Source organism: Mastomys coucha, unplaced genomic scaffold, assembly GCF_008632895.1.
Source record: "Mastomys coucha isolate ucsf_1 unplaced genomic scaffold, UCSF_Mcou_1 pScaffold9, whole genome shotgun sequence".
NCBI lineage: Eukaryota > Metazoa > Chordata > Mammalia > Rodentia > Muridae > Mastomys > Mastomys coucha.
In genome coordinates this window covers 106,571,423-106,591,063 of record NW_022196915.1, presented here as the reverse complement: position 1 = coordinate 106,591,063, position 19,641 = coordinate 106,571,423, and the positions used below count along the sequence as shown (strand labels likewise).

Sequence of the window (19,641 nt, the reverse complement as noted above, 5' to 3'; positions counted from 1 at the left end):
TATACAAAAGCTACTTCTTACAGCAGCTGGGAAGGTTTCTTCTAGGTTGCAGTTTGAACTTGGAGGTTTCCGTCTCAGTGGTTATTAGAGATGCTGACTATATTTACTTTTAGTCTTCTGATACACTTTCACAGACTCAATAATATGAAAGACTTCCCCCAACCCTTTCATATTAAAAGCTTCCTCAGTAGGATAGAAGTAAATTGGGTCTCCATTTTCCCCAGACCCCCTGTCTGTGGATTCAAAAGGCAGGCAGACAATACTTAGGGAAAAGAAGGGTGTGTGAGCATGCTCTTTTCTAGATGCTGCAGCATGCAGCTCTTCAAACCACCTTGTACTGGAGGAGGTGTTAGAAATAAGGGGAGACAGTTGATAATTACACAGGGGAATAAGGATGGGCTCAATGCAAAACCTACCTAGGATATGGGGCCTGGGTATCTCTGGGTATCTTAGATACAGAAGCCCGGGACCCAGTCCCTCAAGGTCACTGAAGGATAACTATAATTTATATCTAAACATAAAAAGAGTGGGGCTGGCCATTTGTATTTGACTATGTTATAAGCTACCTTAAATTTGTATAGCTATGTTGGGCATTCCCTTTAACCTCTACGGATTCCCCAGAGAAGGACTAGCAGTTGTCCCCTTTGCTACAGATGAGGAAAATAAACTGTGAAAGATTAGGTAATTTGCATTAATGTCACTGAGCAAGGAAGAGGGAAAGAAAAATCAGTGGGTCTACTATTCTTTGCCATTTTTGATGTTGATTTTTGGAAATAGGACACAGGCCCAGCCTTTAGCTAGAATAAGAATCCTAACAGATAGAAATAAGGCTACAAGCTCTGTGTGGTGTGTATGCCTTCAGTCTCGGCAGCACTCAGAGGCTGAAGCAAGAAGATCATGAGCCTAGGGCCACCATGTGGAGTGTTATGAATCCAGGCCAGCCTTGCTATATGGTAAAAGCTTTCTATATAACCCCAAGAATCACTACAGTAACTCTGCCCATTGTTAGAGGGCCCAGGTACTCACTGAGTGTAACTCTTAGGAGACAGCCTTGACTTTTTTATAAGCCTAATAAGTGAAACTATAGAAAAGTAATATTAGTTGGTTTGGCATAGAGTAGAGTATGGTCTGAATGTGACTTTTAATACACAAAATCTATAGAGAGGTTAAAATAGAATGTTTGCTTGTGCTATAGATATCCCTTGTCAATTTCTGCAATGGATCAAAGAGCTTTTGCCTTAATAGGAAAAGCCGTATATGCAAGTAATGGATGGTGATTGGCAGTTTCCCTTTTCTATCCCCATTGACTGTTTTATTCATTCATTCTTGAAACATTTTCAAGTAAGAAGAGAAGTCTCTTGGCCTCAGAGGAAAAGACGTGTGCCTGCAGGAGAGTAGATAATCAAATCAGCTGCTAAGTCTCGGGGACGTTGTTTTAAGGCCAACAATTTATTGGGTCAAATATCAGCTTTTCAGGTCTGTAGACCATAATTTTGACCAATGTGACCTGAGTTGGTCAGACTCAAGGGAGCTCACACTCATTTGATAACTCCAGAAGAAAAGCAAAATACTACTATATTAAAGTACATTGAAAAATGCAATAAAACATCTAAGCATTGTTGGCTTTGCATCTTTTTCTGGTAGGAAGGTAGAAATGGAAAGTACATTATAAACAAGTGGATTGCTGAGGTTGGACTTCGGTGAATACAGTGAGGACTAGGGAGCCCGGGGCATCAACAGTTCCTGCTCCACTGGTGGAAGGCTGAGGACCCAGACAAGGTTTGGATAGATAGGTAATTATTTATGCTGAGTTTAAAATGATTGGTAGAATGTTTTTCATCCCAGTTTAACCTTGGGTCTGCCTGATATTTATTTCTTATCTATTTCACTTGATGTCTTTAGGGTGCTGACTGGGTAGAAGGTGATTGTGGAAACAGGCCCTTAATGAGCAGTATGGCATTTTAGGCACTGTACTGTAGAGCTGCGCCTGTGGTCTTACAACCACGATGCATAACAAACCAACCAAAACCTAGTAACTGACACAGCAACGGATTATTTCTCATAGTTCTGAATCCGGTCAGGGCTCAGTTCAGTGGTTCTTCCGCTTTAGCTTGTACCTACGGAGGCTGCATCAATGGCCTCCTCACTGATATGATATATCTGTTTTGGGATAGCAGGACAATTTTCTCTGTATAACATAGCCCTTCTTGATGGCCATCTGATATTGTTTCTCAGTAAGTAGTCTCAAGGTAGTAGAATTTTTAGAAACATTCTTTGAGAATTTCCTTACATGCGTACAATGTATTTTGATTACATGTGTACAGTGTAGTTTGATCATATTCACAGTGTAGTTTGATCATATTCACCCTTGCTCCTTGCCCTAAATCTTCCTACATTCAGCCCCCATCCCACCTCAATTTCATGCCCATATCACCCATACCACCACTGAGTTCAGTTGGAGTCCAGTTTGTGCTGCTCGAATCTGCATGGATTGTGGGACCAGTCACTGAAACATGATCACCCAACCAGAGCCTATACCCCTAAAGAAAGCTGATTAACCCAGGGCCTCTGGCAGCAGTCACCTGCCAGCAGCTCTTCAGCTAGAGATGGAGCTGTGAGCCCTCCTCTCTCCACGCTAGAATGCCAGCTGGTTTGGTCTTGTGTGGACTGTAAGTTCTTGAGGGCACCAATCCTGTCATGCCCTGAAGACACTTCTCCTTTAGTCAGTCCTCCCCGACCTCTGGCTCCATCAGCCTTTCCGCTCCCTCCTCCTGCTCCTTCCTCCACTGTGATCTGGTAGTGTACGTGTCCCATTTATGGCTGACAGTGTTCACAGCCACATGTGTGGCTGGCATGTGTCATAGACATGTGTTCTTTGCCCTTTGACCAACGGAGTTCCTATGTTAACCAGTGTCCACCACGTGAGGATGAGGTCTGATGCGTGCAAAGATAGTAGAATTCTTCACAGCTTAGCTTAGAAAGACAAAGGGAGTGTGATTGTCTTCCTAAAGTGCACCTTCGGCATGTGCGCTATGACTTCTGGACTTTGTTAGTGCAGCCTGTTCTCAGAGGAAGAAGAAATAGGCTGCACCTTTGCAGCATGTTGACAATGCGACAGACAGACAGACAATGCAGTGCAGCCACCTGAAGCCTTCATTAGAGGAGATCACAAAAGGGTCCGATACAATGTAGCCCAAGAAATACTGAAAATCCACTTAAGCTAGATGAGTGCTGCTGAAGAAGCACTTCTAACATGGCTTTGCTGTGGGTTTTGTTTTTGAATGAAGTCGCCAGTGGGTGAAAACATTTATATCTGGGCAGGGTGTGGTTAGTCAAAATCAGTTAGGAATTGATCTCAATGACTGATCTGTAAGTGCAAATTTGAATCAAGTCTGTCTGTCTGACTCACTCTCCCCACCCCCTCACACACCCACACAGCCACACACACCACACACACGTCTCTGAGACACTGCTGCTCTGGTATGTGTCTGACCTTGAACATATAGCAATCCTCCTTCCTTAGCCTTCCAGAGTTATAGATGAGAATATGCCTGGCTTTAAGTCTCTATTGATTCAAAGTTGTTTTCTTTTTCAAATGAGAGCATACATACACAACAGCCCTTTATCTAAAACAAACAAACAAACAAACAAACAAACAAACAAAAATCTAAAAGACCTCCTGGCAGTTATTTTTCTCACCCAAGAAGGGTGTTAGGGGAAAATGTCACGTAATGACAGGTTGTTCATAATTCTACTGTGAAATTTTTTGTAACAAATTTTCTTTCTTCCTGGTGCTACAGTGAGAAATGGGCTTGAGATGACACTAATCATAGTCATCTTTTCTTCAGATGAGCTGTTTGGCAAAGGTATTACATGTTTAGTTAGTTAGGTTTTTTGTTTGTTTGTTTTTTTGTTTTTGTTTTTTTGTTTTTTTTTGTTGTTTTTTGTTTTTTGTTGTTGTTGCTGTTATTGTTTGAGACAGGGTTTCTCTGTGTAGCCCTGGCTGACCTGGAACTCACTCTGTAGACCATGCTGGCCTCGAACTAGAAATTTGCTTGCCTCTGCCTCCCAAGTGCTAGGATTACAGGTGTGCATCACTACTGCCTGGCTAGTTAGATTTTTAAGATGTAGAAAGAGCCAAGTAAATCAAGCTAAGGAAACAGTGTCTAAGGACACAGTGTGTGCCCTCATTTGAGATGCACAGGCTTTGATGGGCAGTTTCCTCTGCATGATCATGGCTGGCTGGCTCATAGCAGGTTTAGCAGTCTGGATAGACATGATCTTGTGCTGAGGCTTTTTGAAGTGTTTGTACCTCTTTCCCATGTGTGTGATCATATATTTCTGTAGCACTCCTTGAAAATGATTTTGCAACAAAGGTCACAATTTGTTTGTTCACTAAAAGCAAAGATCCTGGGTCTTAGGAGCTCCCTGGAGGCAGTGTGGATGAAGAGTCCACCTGCACAGGGCTTGGGTGGAAGACGGGAGGAAGTAAGCCACCGTCTGCACTTTGGCTTTGAAGTGTCTCTCAAAGCCTGGTGTGGGACAAACAAGTGCAGGGGAGCAACTTGGAAAAGACAGCCCAGAGCAAGACCTAGAAACCTGAAACCTGAGGGACAGGAAGGCCAATAGCAGCAATTGACCTATGGGGTTGCAGTAAGCTACACAGTAGAAGAAACAGTTAACAGAGAGCTTCCCCCAGCTACCCTTCATATTTCTCAATTAATCTCCAGATTAAAGAACTGAGATAATTAAACATACAAAACAATCCAATTAATATGGAGACAAACAAATTCAGGCATTCTCAAGTGAAGAAGTTCAAATGGCAGATAAATACATGGGAAACAATGTTTAAGATACTCCCCAGGGAGAGCAAATACAGATTCTATCTTACCCCACTCCCAGCACCCATGTGGAAGCTCACAATTCTCTGTAACCCAAATTTCAGGTGTTTTGATGCTTTCTGACCTCTGTAGGCACCAGGCATGCATATGCTGCACATACATGTATACAGGCAAAACACCCAAGTACATAGAATAAATCTAAAAAGAAAAATGAAAGTAAGCAACAAATGGTAGTAAGGCTTTGGGGGAGAAAGGGACCTGTATTCAATGCCACTGGGACAGTGAATTAGAGCAGCCACCGTGGAGTCTGCATGGAGGTTCCTTGGAAATCTAAAAATAGACCTACCCCGGTATCTAGCGGTTACCTTCCTGGGGTTTATACATAGAGTTTATTGAAGTCTGTAAACTGCAGAGATACTCTATATCTGTTTGCTGTAGCTCTGTTCCCAACAGCCAGCTTACCGATCAGCCTGGGCAAATAAGGAAAATCTGTTATCGTTCACTGTAGAGTATTATGCAGCAGTGATGAACAGCAGCCCAGTGTTTTTACAGAAATGGAGCACATGGTGGTAAGAGAAGAAAGCGAGACTCAGAAGCAAATATCACACATTTTTCTATCACAGATAGAATCTAGGGTGTTCTGTTGTTGTGTGTTTGCTTTTTAAAGAGTCTGGGAAGAGAGGCTAGCTGGAGAAAGGACAAGACGGTCACAGAGATGTCTGTGAACACAGCCTCAGTACGTAGTATATATGTATGGAGATGGCATAATGAGATCCATTATTTTAGTCAGTGTGTAATGCTAGTAAAATTAAAACTTTTTAAGACTGAAATCTCCTGAAGCAAGAATGGCTCTGATCTTCAGAGGCAAGGAGAGGCTCTTGGTCAGAAGAGTCATTTAATAATTAGTGGCCAGTGAGCTTGCACTGCTACCTAGCCTGGGATGGGAACTTCAGAAGGTCCAAGGACTTGCTGTGAGTGACCTGCGGAGGCATCTGTCCTCACCTGCAGGTATCTGGAGGGCCTTCATAGGCTCTGGCCCTGTTGCAGAGCCTTCAGCTGCACCATCATCCTGGCCTTATGATCTCACCAGCTCTTCTGTTCTGTCCACAGACGGCCATCCTGAGGCGGCAGGGGCGGTACATACGCTCCACAGTCCCAGCAAATGCAGAGGAGGAAGCACAGAGCCTGTTTGTCACTGAGGTGAGGTTTTTATTTCCTCTGCGCCCTGGACATTGTAAAGACATTTCCTTCTACCCCCACCTTTCCTTGAATCTTGTTATTTTTCTGAATAGTGTCAAAAAGGTAATGACGGTTTTATGATGAGAAGTTGTCAGAGTGTAGAATGGGTTGCAAAGTCCGGAGAGCTCGTTCGTAATTCTCAAATATTGATGTCTCCAGAGTGTAACTTGTGGACATGGACTAAAGGGTTAACTCTTATGTGGGAATGCTGTTGGCCACTTTGTCATCAATACCATCTGTAACGGTTGATCCATGAGTTTGTTATGGGATCATTGGCTTCACTGGTATGCCTGTCTCTGCACAGTAGGTCAGGACTAGAGCCAGGTGTAGCCACACCTCACTGTCCTTGCCCCATGTGTGACGTAATCACACTCCTCCTTGTTTGGACACACAAACAATACTCTGAGCAAAGAGAAGTCCTGACCACATAGGCTTTCCTTCCCTGTTGTGCTTCTCTAGCCCTCCTCCTTGTAGGCAGAAGAAACTTAGTTGGTGCAGTTTTGTTTCTTGAAGTGGTTCATCCTTTAGAAATGAGTTTGGGAACCAGGAAAATGACTCGGTAGGTGAGGCAGCCTGCTGACCTGAGTTTGATCTCCAGAACACACAAGTGGAAGGAGAGCCAACTCCACAGTTTGTCCTCTGACCTTCCCACCTGTGCTGTTTTTCTCTCCCTCCCTCTCCCTTTCTGTTTCTCTTTCTCACACACACACACACACACACTCTCTTCAATATATTAAAAAAATGGGTTAGGCCCAATCTTCCTAGTTGGTATTTAGATAAGATACATTCCCATTTAATAAAAGCAAAAGTAAGTTTTGCTTTTGTAAGTGAAGACCAATTAAATGACAATATTTTGTTTTCTTTGAGCTTTTGGAAAAACAAGTCTGTGTATAAAATGTTTAAAGCGGTGTTTGTTCCTGTGTAATGATGTTGTCCTTCTTCATTTCCTTTTCTACCTCATTAGTACCCTTAATTCCAGACACACACTAGGTATGTTCATATAGGCTTACACACACACACACACACACACACACACACACACACACACTCACACATACTAGGTATGTTTATACAGGCTCACACACACTAGGTATATTTATACAGGCTTACACACACACAGTAGGTATATTTATACAGGCTCACACACACAGTAGGTATATTTATACAGGCTTACACTAGGTATATTTATACAGGCTTACACACACACAGTAGGTATATTTATACAGGCTTACACACACAGTAGGTATATTTATACAGGCTTACACACACACAGTAGGTATATTTATACAGGCTTACACACACTAGGCATATTTATACAGGCTTACACACACACAGTAGGTATATTTATACAGGCTTACACACACACAGTAGGTATATTTATACAGGCTGATACACACACACTAGGTATATTTATACAGGCTTACACACACTAGGTATATTTATACAGGCTTACACACACACAGTAGGTATATTTATACAGGCTTACACACACACAGTAGGTATATTTATACAGGCTTACACACACAGTAGGTATATTTATACAGGCTTACACACACACAGTAGGTATATTTATACAGGCTTACACACACACTAGGTATATTTATACAGGCTTACACACACACAGTAGGTATATTTGTACAGGCTTACACACACACAGTAGGTATATTTATACAGGCTTACACATACTAGGCATATTTATACAGGCTTACACACACACAGTAGGTATATTTATACAGGCTGATACACACACACTAGGTATATTTATGCAGGCTTACATACACACAGTAGGTATATTTATACAGGCTGATACACACACACTAGGTATATTTATGCAGGCTTACACACATACTAGGTATGTTCATATAGGCTTACACACACACACACACACACACACAGTAGGTATATTTATACAGGCTTACACACACACAGTAGGTATATTTATGCAGGCTTACACACACTAGGTATATTTATACAGGCTTACACACACTAGGTATATTTATACAGGCTTACACACACACTAGGCATATTTATACAGGCTTACATACACATAGTAGGTATATTTATACAGGCTTACACATACACACTGGGTATGTTTATATAGGCATAAACTTTTTTAAAGGCAAGTTGTAGCAAAATCTGGCCCGCAGTCTATTTTTTATAGCTAAAGTTTTATTAATACTTGGTCTTGCCAATCTGTTTACATGTCGGGCTGCAGTCAGAATACAATTAACTTGTAGTAGAGATGTAGAGATCCTGTGACCCTGAAAACTGGTGGTGTTATGACTGTGTGGACCTCTGCAGAATACTTGTTAACTTCTGTCTTAGAGCATATGGCAAAATTATTACTCATTCTCCCAACTCCTTAAAAAAGGGTTTGTGGTCGGGCGGTGGTGGCATACACCTTTAATCCCAGCACTTGGGAGGCAGAGGCAAGTGGATTTCTGAGTTTGAGGCTAGCCTGGTCTACAGAGTGAGTTCCAGGACAGCCAGGGCTACACAGAGAAACCCTATCTCGAAAAAAAAGGGGGGGGGAGGTGTTTGTGTGTGCATGCATGTGTATGTGTGACCCTCAGTTATGTTTTTTAAAGACTTGTTTTTTAAAATTGTTTCTTTAGATTTATATTTCCTTTTATGTGAATGAGTGTTTAACCTGCTTGTATACATGTATACCACGTTCATGCCTGGTGCCCGTGGAGATCAGAGGAGAGTGTTGGTTCCCTGGAACTGGGGTTATGGATGGTTTTGAGCTGTGACATGGGTGCTGGGAACTGAACTTGGGTCCTCTGCAAGAGCAACACATGTTCTTAGCAGTTGAGCCATCTCTCCAGCCCAAGTTATTTTAATTTTATGTGTATGTGTGTTTGCCTGCATGTGTACATATGTACCATTCATGTACAGTGGCAGAGACCAGAAGAGGGCATCTGGTACCATGGAACTGGAGTCGTGAGCCATCATGTAGATGCTGGGAATTGAACCCAGGTGCTCTGCATGAGTACCCAATGCTCTTAACTGCTGGGCCATCTCTCTAACCTTTCAGGATTTAATCCCTGCAGGTTAAGCAATCCCCGCTTTATCCTGAACTGCTAAGCCCATGTGACTGAACTGTGTTGGGCCTCTGCCACCTGCTCCGCACCCTCTAGTATGGAGGACGATGAACTTGTAAAACAAAATGCCTTTATGAGCCTGTCAATTATGAGCCTATAAATTAAATTCTTGTTGAGGTTCCCAAGTTTGAAAGGTGAATTAAGTACTGGATCACATCCCTGCCCATTTGGGCACACAGTCTTCTTATTAGATTTCTGATGGAATCTGTTGTGTCTAAGACTTTCCAGAGCCACATGGGGTGAGGCTTGCTCTACCCCACGCATCTGCCTTGAGATTTAGGCCATGCCCACAACTAGACAGGCAGTAGTGCTTTTGAATGAAGCTGAGGTAATTTGGCAAACTTGCTGCTTTTTTGCAGTTTCTTGTAATTTAACAGTGTGTGTGTGTGTGTGTGTGTGTGTGTGTGTGTGTGTGTGTGTGTGTGTACAAATGAGTACCACAGTTCATACATGAAGATCTAAAGACAACTTGCAAAAGCTTATTCTCTTCTACCATGGGACTTCAGAGGGGTGAACTCAGAATATCAGGCTTGGCCACCCCAGCAGTCCTTTTACTGCCAAGTCCTTATTACACAGTTCCTTGTAATTTTAAATATTTATAGTCCCCCATCTTGTTTAAGATTTTGAACACATAAGTATTCCAATGTTGCATTCGTGGACATATTCACACTGTTCCTTTTGTCTCTGCCCCTTGCTTTTTAGTTAGCTGGGCACATGCTGTACCTCAGGATGGTTTAATGTCTTGGTAGGAATTTGGTGGTGCAGCTGCAGTTCTTGATGCTCAGAGCATCATGGCCAGATAAAGAGAATGCGCATGTGCCACACAGAGCCAGGCCACCTGCATGGGGGCAGCTGTGGAAAACCCTGGACTGTGTGTGACTTTCAAACCATATTTGGTGGCTTTGGAATGTGAATTCGAAAGTGGATACCTGATGCTCAGGTATGAAGGTACCGCTGGAAACTGTGAAAAGTATTCCTAAGGATAAAATAACATTTTATTGCATAGTGAGAAGGAGAATGCTCACCTCCCCTGATGGACTCTGATCTTCCTTCTTCTCTCATTTTCCTTCACCTTCAAAGAATAATCTAGAACATCCTTACTTCCTTCCCTTTGCATCTTTTCAAGCAAAATGCTTACTGTGGAAAAGAAAAAAAAGCAGCCATTGTTGAGTTGGTGGCTGCTCAGGTGGAGGCTGTGCTGTAGACAAAACAATTGATGTTAATGAAGTGGAATAAGAATTGGGACTTTGTTCAAAAAAACATTATTCCGAGCCAATTTTTTCTGTTTTACAATCTTTATTATTATTAATTAAATAATTAATTAATTTACTTACATCCTAATATCAGCCCTTCTCCCACACCCCCATATCCTCCCCCTACTCCCCCTCCCCTTCTCTTCTGAGAAGGGGGATTGCCTTCCCAGGTCCCCCCACCCCAGGCTCATCAAGTCACTGCAGGCCAGACAAGGTGGTCCAGTTAGGGGAACGGGATCCATAGGCAGGTAACAGGTTCAGGGACAGCCCCCTCTCTAGTTACTAGGAGACCCACATGACAACCAAGATGCTCATCTGCTACACACGTACTCAGTGGGGTTGGGGCTACATCCAGCCCATGCTTGCTCTTTGGTTGGTGGCTCACTTTTTGGGAGCTCCCAAGGGTCCAGGTTAGTTGACTCTGTTGGTCTTCCTGTGGAGTTCCTATCCTCTTTGGGTCTCTCAATCCTTCCCTCAACTCTTCCACAAGAGTCCCTGATAATGCTTGGCTCTCTGCATCTTTTTCCATTGGCTGCTAGGTAGAGCCTCTCAGAGGACAGTTATGCTAGGCTCCTGTATGCAAGCATAGCAGAGTATCATTAACAGTATGAGGGATTGGTTCTTGTCCATGGGATGGGTCTCAATTTGAGCCAGTCATTGGTTGGCCATTCCCTCTGCCTGCTGTTTTTATCCTTGCATGTCTCATAGGCAGAATACATTTTGGGTCTAAGGTTTTGTGGGTGGGTTGGTGTCCTTATCCCCACACTGGGAGATCTGCCTGGCCACAGAAGGTAGGCCGAGCCAGTTTTAAAAAAATAAGTATGACACAAACACATCTTTGTTGGTTTTCACGTGTTCTTTTTCTGTATCAGTTTTGCGTGTGTCAAAAGCTAACTAGAATCTCACAGCCACCCAGGCAGGTAGATGAAAGACACCGTGCTGGCCCCTCGTAGTTATGTGGTGAGGTAGTTCTGATACACTGTGTGAACTATAGTGACACTAATGGAGTGAGTGCCCAGTATAGTACACATGCATGCTCCTGTGCACCTGCACACACATGCATGCGCACGCACACACACAAGCACGAATGTACTCACACATTATACTTACACATGCACGTGTGTATGCACACTCACATGTGCACACAGGTAAACAGGTCATGGATCCATGTGTGTTGAAGTCTACATCTTTCCTGCTGCATGATCTCACTTTATCACTTATGAATGTGAAGATAACTGAGGACAAATTTAAATGGTTGTAGTAACTAACAGCACTAGTTCTAATGTCAGTAAATATCATGAAAGTACCCGTAGGTTCACACACACTATTTTCTTTCATGTCCTAGTAGAGAGACATATGGCCTCTTCCAAAATCATGTGCTAGATGGCTCAGCAGGTAAAGGTACCTGCTGCTAAGCCTGCTGGCCTGAGTCTGATCTCCCAGATCTGCGGGGTAGAAGGAGAGAATCAACCTTGGCAAGTTGTCCCCTCGCTTCTCCGTGAGCACAATGGCGTGTGCTTTCCCCACACACAAATGAGTAAACATATGCAGCTGTCTTGGTAACCCTAACACTGCTGTAATAAGGCCCCTTGACGAAGGTAGCTTATAAAGGAGTGAGTTTACTGGGAGCTTATGTTACAGTTTAGAGGGTGAGTGCATGGCCACCATGGTGGGGAGCATGGTGGCAGGTGTGGTACTGGGGCAGTAACTGAGCACTTACATCTTGATTCACAAGTGGGAGCCTGAGTGTGAGATTTTGGCAATGGTGCAGACTTTTCAAACCTCAAAGCTCTACCCTGTCCAGTGGCACGCCTCCTCTGACAAGGCCAAACCTCGTAAGCCTTCCCAGACAGTTCCACCAACTGGGGAACCGAACATTTAAATATATAAGCCTGTGGGGGCATTCTCATCCAAACCACAGTAGCAACATAAAACATTTCCTATAAAAACAAATGACTATAAGCCATAGTAGTAATTGCTATTTCACTGTTGCTATATAAAAGCTGCTGTCAGATTATTGATATTGATAACTTGACATAGTTCCTCCCAAGAGTCATGTTTCACTGATCCAAAGTCTGTGTCTCACAGGAGACCCTGATGTTAGATGATTGATGGCCAAATTTTTGTATGTCTCTAGGGTCTGACTTCCCAAAACTCCTCATGTTCCCCAGAACCTGACTTTCTGTTTCTGTTTGTTTCCTCTAAATCCCCCACCAGTGCATCAAAACCTACAACTCTGACTGGCATCTTGTGACCTATAAATATGAAGATTACTCAGGAGAGTTCCGACACCTTCCAAAGTAAGTCAGTTGTCTACTGGCCGTGTGGGAGGTGCTTTGGATTTGTGTGTGTGTGTGTGTGTGTGTGTGTCTATCTGTCTGTCTTGTGTGTGTGTGTGTCTGTCTGTCTCGTGTGTGTGTGTGTGTGTGTGTGTGTGTGTGTGTTCATCTGTGTAGTCAGAGTAATTGTGAGAATGCTTGTAGACGAATTCCGTGCATGGTACAGCTTTTGATCCTATGACCCGGTGTCATACTCTGATATGGTTTAGCAGCAATAAGAACATATGGGTGACTTAATTCTGATCTGCTTGGAGAACCAGAAAGTCTTCACTGAAGTATATAAAAGACAAGGCCAGTATATTGAAATGTTCTGCAATGTGGTTTTATGGTTTTTAAATTGATCAGTTCATTATCATGTATTAATTGTATCAAGTGACGGCTTTCATCATGACATTTCATCTACGTATATAATGCTCTGATCATCTTCAGTCCTCTGTGACTATATTCTGTTCCTTCTCCCACTGTTCTGTTTCTTCTACATTTAAGATCCACTTCCAAATTCTGGGGCTTGCCCCTCATTATTGCTGATACACTCGCTGTGTGTGCTCCTGGGTCATAGTCACACCTTGATTCAAACATACACAATTTCACTTGTCCCCATTCCCCGTCCTAGTGCATCTATCCTTACATCTCTCAAGAACATTCTTTTATGTCATCTATGCCTCCATGGTTTTATGTATATGCATAAAGTTTATGCTGCACATATAAGAGAAAGCATGTACTCATGTTTCTGAGACTGGAATAATTTCCGCAATGTGAATATTTCCAGTTGCATTCATTCTTTAGGGCTGAAAAAATTTTCATCATGAGTATCCATCCATTCCCCTGTTCACAGATCCCTGACTTGATTCCAGCTTAATTCTTGAGAATAGTGCCGTGTGTGTGTGTGTGTGTGTGTGTGTGTGTGTGTGTGTGTGTATGTGTGTGTGTATGTGTGTGTCTGTGTGTGTATGTATGTGTTTGGTGTCTGTGTGTTTATATGTGTATGTGTGTTGTGTGTGTGGTATGTGTGTGTGTATATGTGTGTATGTGTGTGTGTATGGTGTGCGTATGTATGCGTGTGGTGTGTGTATATGTATATGTATGTGTATGCGTGTCTATGTGTATATGTGTGTGTATGTGTGTCTGTGTCTGTATGTGTATGTGTATGGTGTGTGTGTATATGTGTCTGTGTGTGTATGTGTATGTGTGTGGGGTGTGTGTGTGTGTGTGTGTGTTGAAAAGAATATCTTGGAAAAGAAATGTGTGAAGACTGTCTACATTAAATACATTTTGTTTTGAGAAAGTGAGTATGATGCAGTGTTCTCGTGGGTCAGTTCCTTGCCTCCTTGATGCTTGAATGGGCCTTCAAGCACACCAGAAGTGATAGTGTTCATAAAGTTTGTCCTAAAGGGAGTCAGTGAGGAGAGGCTGTAGAAAACCACACGTTCCAACACATTGGCAGAGGGAAGTGTAATTGGTGCTGGAAACAGCCAATGGTGACAGGTTGTTTTCAGTCACCACCAACACTGAGATCTTAGTAACCCACGGCACTACATTGTCCTTTGGGCTGGCTGCGTCCATGAGACTCTGAGCCTTTTGTGTTCTCCTCAGTGGACCTCGCTGTTTGTTTTCCTATGTGTGTGGCCCAGCCACTCCTTAGAGTGTTCAGCCAACTTCCTGATCCACTCTTAAACATCAGAGAGAACACTCCCTGCCAACTGTTTCTCCACACTGATAAGCTCCTGAGCGCTATAGCTGCTCAGTGTTCACTCAGCCATAGCTGCTCAGTGTTCACTTCAGCCATAGCTGCTCAGTGTTCACTCAGCCATAGCTGCTCAGTGTTCACTTCAGCCATAGCTGCTCAGTGTTCACGTCAGCCATAGCTGCTCAGTGTTCACTTGGGGATTTGAAGATAATTCCCATTTGATCCAATTAATCTACATTCCTTGAGAAGGCATGTGTAAAATGCACATAGCTGTTTATATAACTGTAGCTACTGCTGTTATAGTTGTCAATATCGTCCATCAATAACTCCGTCAATAATCAATTACAGCTCTGTGACCCTTTTTCCCTTTCTCATATTTTATATTAAAAAATTGTCCCACCCAGTTGTTTCACTAGAACCCACTCCGTTTTCTTCCATTCAGCCGGCCTCCTAGCGCCAGCAGGCTATGCCTTATTTCTACAGAGGGAACACTCCCTGCAGCCCCTAGGCCCGCTCACTTGAGAGGCAGTGGTGTAGACTGTGTACCTCCTTATCTCAGCGGCCACCAGGTGGGCTTGTTGCGGGATGGAGCCTTGGGTGGATGGAGAAACAGACTATTGATTAAGCAGTTACAAAGCAAGTTTTCTTTCCTCTTTTTAAAGCAAAGTGCCCAAGCTGGATAAACTTCCCGTCCACGTCTATGAAGTCGATGAGGAGGCCGACAAAGATGAGGTGGGATGGATTCCCGTTCGCCTTGCCTCTCTCCTCCCTTGAGACTGACCGGGTCGCACAGGCTTTGAGGGATGTGCCGACCTCTAAGCCCAAACAGGAATTGGAATGTTTAGTGAAGCAAAGGAAGAATTTTTTTTTTAAATGTACTTTTGGATTGATTAACTTCAGGTCCTTGTTTTATCTGGCCTGCTTAGTATCTCACGTGCTTTTGTTCTGAGATCATTCGCAAAGACTTGGATCAGATCTGGTCCACTGTTGAAAGATATCAAGATCTTAAATTTAGATTGTTTTTCAACAGGATATAGTCCATTGGCAGCTGGTAGAAGTGAAATGGCTATCTCTCAGGGATTATGTTAATGCAGTGTAACTTCAGCAAGCTCCCTATCTCTTGGAGAAAGGGGGCAGAGCCTTAGGTCTCTGCATTTCTCATCCTCCTGGTGTGAGCTTAGACACTCCCTTTTATTAGTTGTTTACTGAGCACAGTATTGACTGTTGGTAGACATCAATAGTATTCATGTAGCAACCTGTTTTAGAATTAATTCTCAAAAATGTGTTGCTAGGCATGGGTGCTCACAGTGCATACCTTTAATTCCAGCACACACTAGGCATGTGGATCCCTGTGACTCTAAGGCCATCCTGGTCTACATCGTGAGTTCTGGTCAACCCAGGGGTGCTCAGTCCTTTTTTTTTAAAAGATGCTCATTAGAGGAGCAGGAAGACCAAGTGAAAGTGTGCATGTAGAGTGCCTAGTAGCTTAGGAAATGTTTGGTAGGTAAGTGTTTTCTCAGTAGTAATAACAATGCTAATACTGACAAAGAGCTGGAGCCAGGCCTTTCTGCAGATGACAATTTTATAACGAAAGACTTGGCCATCTGTAAGTGATAATTGCCTTTGTCTGTTTATGGTCTCTCAGGCATGTCCCGCCTTTGTCACAGAGACCTGATGTTGCCATCTATGTAAGCCATACTTGAGATCTGTGCATCATAGAGGAAAAAACTTAAACAGTTTTAAGTGCCTTCACAATTTTATGTAGGATCGCATTTATCACTAGTCACGACTGTACCTGCAGGCTGCTGCTGGGACACGCACCGTACACACCTAATACACTTTTAGTGTCGGGCCATGAGCTCAGCGCCCACCACCTCACACCCAGCTCCCACTAGGTAGGTCTCAGTTCGGAGACTTTTGTTTACTAGTAGCTCTGCCTCTCTCCCTTACCCCGTCCTTTTACCCCTGTGTTCTGCATTGCACTTACCTCTCCCCGAACCAAGCCTCTGGGAAAATTTTCAAGAATTTCCTTTTGTCCTCTAACTATGGAGGAGTGTAGTTTGAAAACTTTTTTCATGAAGCTAGGCAGGAATGTACAACTGAGTGTTTAAGTGTGGTATGTGGTCTGCAGCTCATTAAACTCCCAAATGGAAGAACTTGGCCTGGCAAGAACCTGACCTTCAACAGAACAGGAGTTCTAGAAATGTACCCTCGTTTCTCTTCACTGGTAAATGGATTTTACTGAGGCATTAATGTCTCAGAGAGGTGGTCATCGCCCAACCTGGCACAGGGGGATCGATTCTCCGGCTGGCGACCATGGAAAGGCAGAAGACTGACGCTGTTGTGTTCCCCTTCTTAGGACGCTGCTTCCCTTGGGTCTCAGAAGGGCGGAATCACCAAGCATGGCTGGCTGTACAAAGGCAACATGAACAGCGCCATCAGCGTGACCATGAGGGTAAGAGCTCCTGGACCTGCTTTCCCCTCACGTGGAGCGCTCTCTCTGTGTCTTGAGAATACTGCACCAGATGAATGGGCATGCTGTTTTTCTGCACAAAGGGGGTATTGTCTGGCTCCTAAGATGCTTTCCTGGTGACGGCCCCACCATTGCCATAGCCCTGTCCACCTGCTTGCCCCCAGCCTCCCGAGCCCTAGCATAAAGAAGTCATCACAGGGTTGAGGTGAGGGGTACCTCTGGCTGGGTTTTCTTCCTTGTCTTGGCTGCATAGTATGTCTTCATACCTCATAAGGCAAACGTAAGCACTCTTACGGCCGTATCCTGTGACAAGAGTCAAGGAAAGCCAAAGTGAGGGTCAAAAAGGAAGATGGTGAAGTCTGTAGAGAAGAGTAAAGTAGGGCCCAGGGGTTGGAGCATTTGCCACTCTATAGAGGGAGGACCTACGGTCAAGTCCCAGAACCCCATCAGTCAGCTCACAGCTGCCCGTCACCCCAGCTTCAGCGGCATCCCACACCTCTGGCTTCTACAGGCACTGGCACTCATATGTGTATATCCACACAGACACTTAAACATGGGAAAACATTAAACTAAAAAAAAGGTAGTTTAAGAAGTTGTACAGGAGAGACCGGCATGAATCTTAAGAAGAGACACAGTGAGGAAGGTAAGGTGAACATGGAGATGAAAACCAAACCAGGGAAGATCCTGAGGTCCAAAGTCCTAACGAGTCACAAGTAGAGGGCAGCCATGTTGTGTGAGTGAGGGCTCTGGTGATTGGAGAACGTCTCTGCCTTCCTGGGGCTTCCTGCTCCATACTTTTGCATGGTTACGTAAAATTCCAAGCTCTCTGGGTGAGAAACAATGTCGTGACGGTGACGGACAGCAGGAAGACTGCTGTGGGGAGTCCTCTCCCAGCCGACGATCCAGTCACCAGTGGTGTTAGCTAGAATCCCGCTAACTTTAGAGAAGGCTGTCTGAGTTTTCAAGAGTGCCAGTGGCTTGTCAGTTCCCACTGTCCGTTTAGGAAGACGAGCTGTCTGTATTTCTTTCTTCAGTCATTCAAGAGGCGGTTTTTCCACCTGATTCAACTCGGCGATGGATCCTATAATCTAAACTTTTATAAAGATGAAAAGATCTCCAAGGAACCGAAAGGGTCCATATTCCTGGATTCCTGCATGGGTGTGATCCAGGTGAGCAGAACAGGTTCTGCCAAGTTTTCTGGTCTGCTGTGGCACTACGCATGAATGAGCAGATTGGGGGAGTGCTTCTTAACGCGGCTGTGTTCATGGTAGAAAGATAACCTGATGAAAACAAACTTGTTCTTCATCATTTTGAACATGGTAGGATACTGTGGTAGACAGGAGTCCTCTAGTGTCTGAGGTTTTGTGTTTACAATTCGGGCATGATGGCATGCACCCATAAACCCTGTCCTCAGGACAACTTGGCAGAGGGAGATCTTAGGTTCAAGGCCAGCATAGGCCACATAGTAAAACCCACCAAACTGAGATGTCCCTGTCCTAACATGGAGGCTTGTTCCATTTCACAATTCACAAATGGCCTGGCTCATCAGAATCCGTCCGAGTAATTGCAAAATGAAGACCATGAATGTGTCCCTTCTGGGCCTCAGACAGAGAGGTTCTGTGGCCAGTGAGCAGTCTCCCTGTCAAGTAGACAGTAGATGGATTCAGTGTTACCAGAGAAGTCTCCCTCAAAGTGACAGTAGCTTGGAGCTTGATTCTATAAGGACGTTGTGTAGTGGGCTAGCATGAAGTCAAAGACACAGCTCTCCAGTTTTCTGTTTTGGTATTTACATTTTTACCTAAAATCCAACTGCATCGTCATCCTCTAGTGAATATGCTCTGCCCATCTGATTGCAACAGAGAGAGCTGAAGTGCTGTACACTGTTAAATTCAGTGTGGGTCCCCCACTCACGAAGAATCGGGAGGGAGATCACTGCAAATTGCATGAGGTTTCTATTGAACCATATACTGGGTTCGTCCTGCATTCTGAGCAAAGGTGACCAACAGGAACAAAAGCACACACTTTTTATACCTTTCAGTACATATGTTTACAGCATGAGTTGGTTATCTCTCATTGGTAGAGCCCATTGTCTTTTGTTCTCATTGACCTCTGTGCCCCAGGTGAGGGGGAGATACCGATAGCACGTAGGAGGGGTGCGGGGAGATCCACCCCTTACTGGGGATGTTTCCTGGAACCGGGCATTACTCCCCACAATTAGGGCATCTCCTGGGGACTGATGTTTGCTCGGTAAACCCTTCTGAAGCTCTGTCTTTAGGCTTAATGGACATTCCTTGCTCCTTGGTATTTTTATGAGGTGTCCCTGTTTGCTCAATTCTTACAACACCTACACCCCTATAGCCCTGCATACCTGTACCCCTATAGCCCTGTATCCCTGCATGCCCACACCCCTGTACCCCTGCACCCCTGCATCCCTATGGCCCTGCACACCTGTACCCCTATAGCCCTGCACCCCTATAGCCCTGCACCCCTATAGCCCTGCACACCTGCACCCCCATAGCCCTACACCCCTATAGCCCTGCATGCCTGTACCCCCACAGCCCTGCACATCTGCACCCCTATAGCCCTGCACACCTGTACCCCTATAGCCCTGTACCCCTGTACCCCTATAGCCCTGTACCCTATAGCCCCACACCCCTGCACCCCCATAGCCCTGCAGCCCTATAGCCCTGCACCCCTGCACCCCT

General features: G+C 44.2%; 1 protein-coding gene across 30 annotated transcripts in view; it reads left to right on the top strand.

Annotated features, from left to right (window-relative positions):
* Dock9 (dedicator of cytokinesis 9) overlaps positions 1-19,641 on the top strand; it is a 269,590-nt gene that overhangs the window by 129,192 nt on the left and 120,757 nt on the right. For all 30 annotated transcript variants that reach the window (XR_004116337.1, XM_031362315.1, XM_031362308.1 and 27 more), the window contains exons 3-7: positions 5,952-6,041; positions 12,655-12,737; positions 15,126-15,195; positions 16,823-16,918; positions 17,971-18,105. Coding sequence is in view for 29 of the 30 variants with exons in the window: in XM_031362315.1 (XP_031218175.1) it covers positions 5,952-6,041; positions 12,655-12,737; positions 15,126-15,195; positions 16,823-16,918; positions 17,971-18,105 (474 nt within the window). In the remaining variant the exon portion in view is untranslated. The remainder of the gene's footprint in view (positions 1-5,951; positions 6,042-12,654; positions 12,738-15,125; positions 15,196-16,822; positions 16,919-17,970; positions 18,106-19,641) is intronic.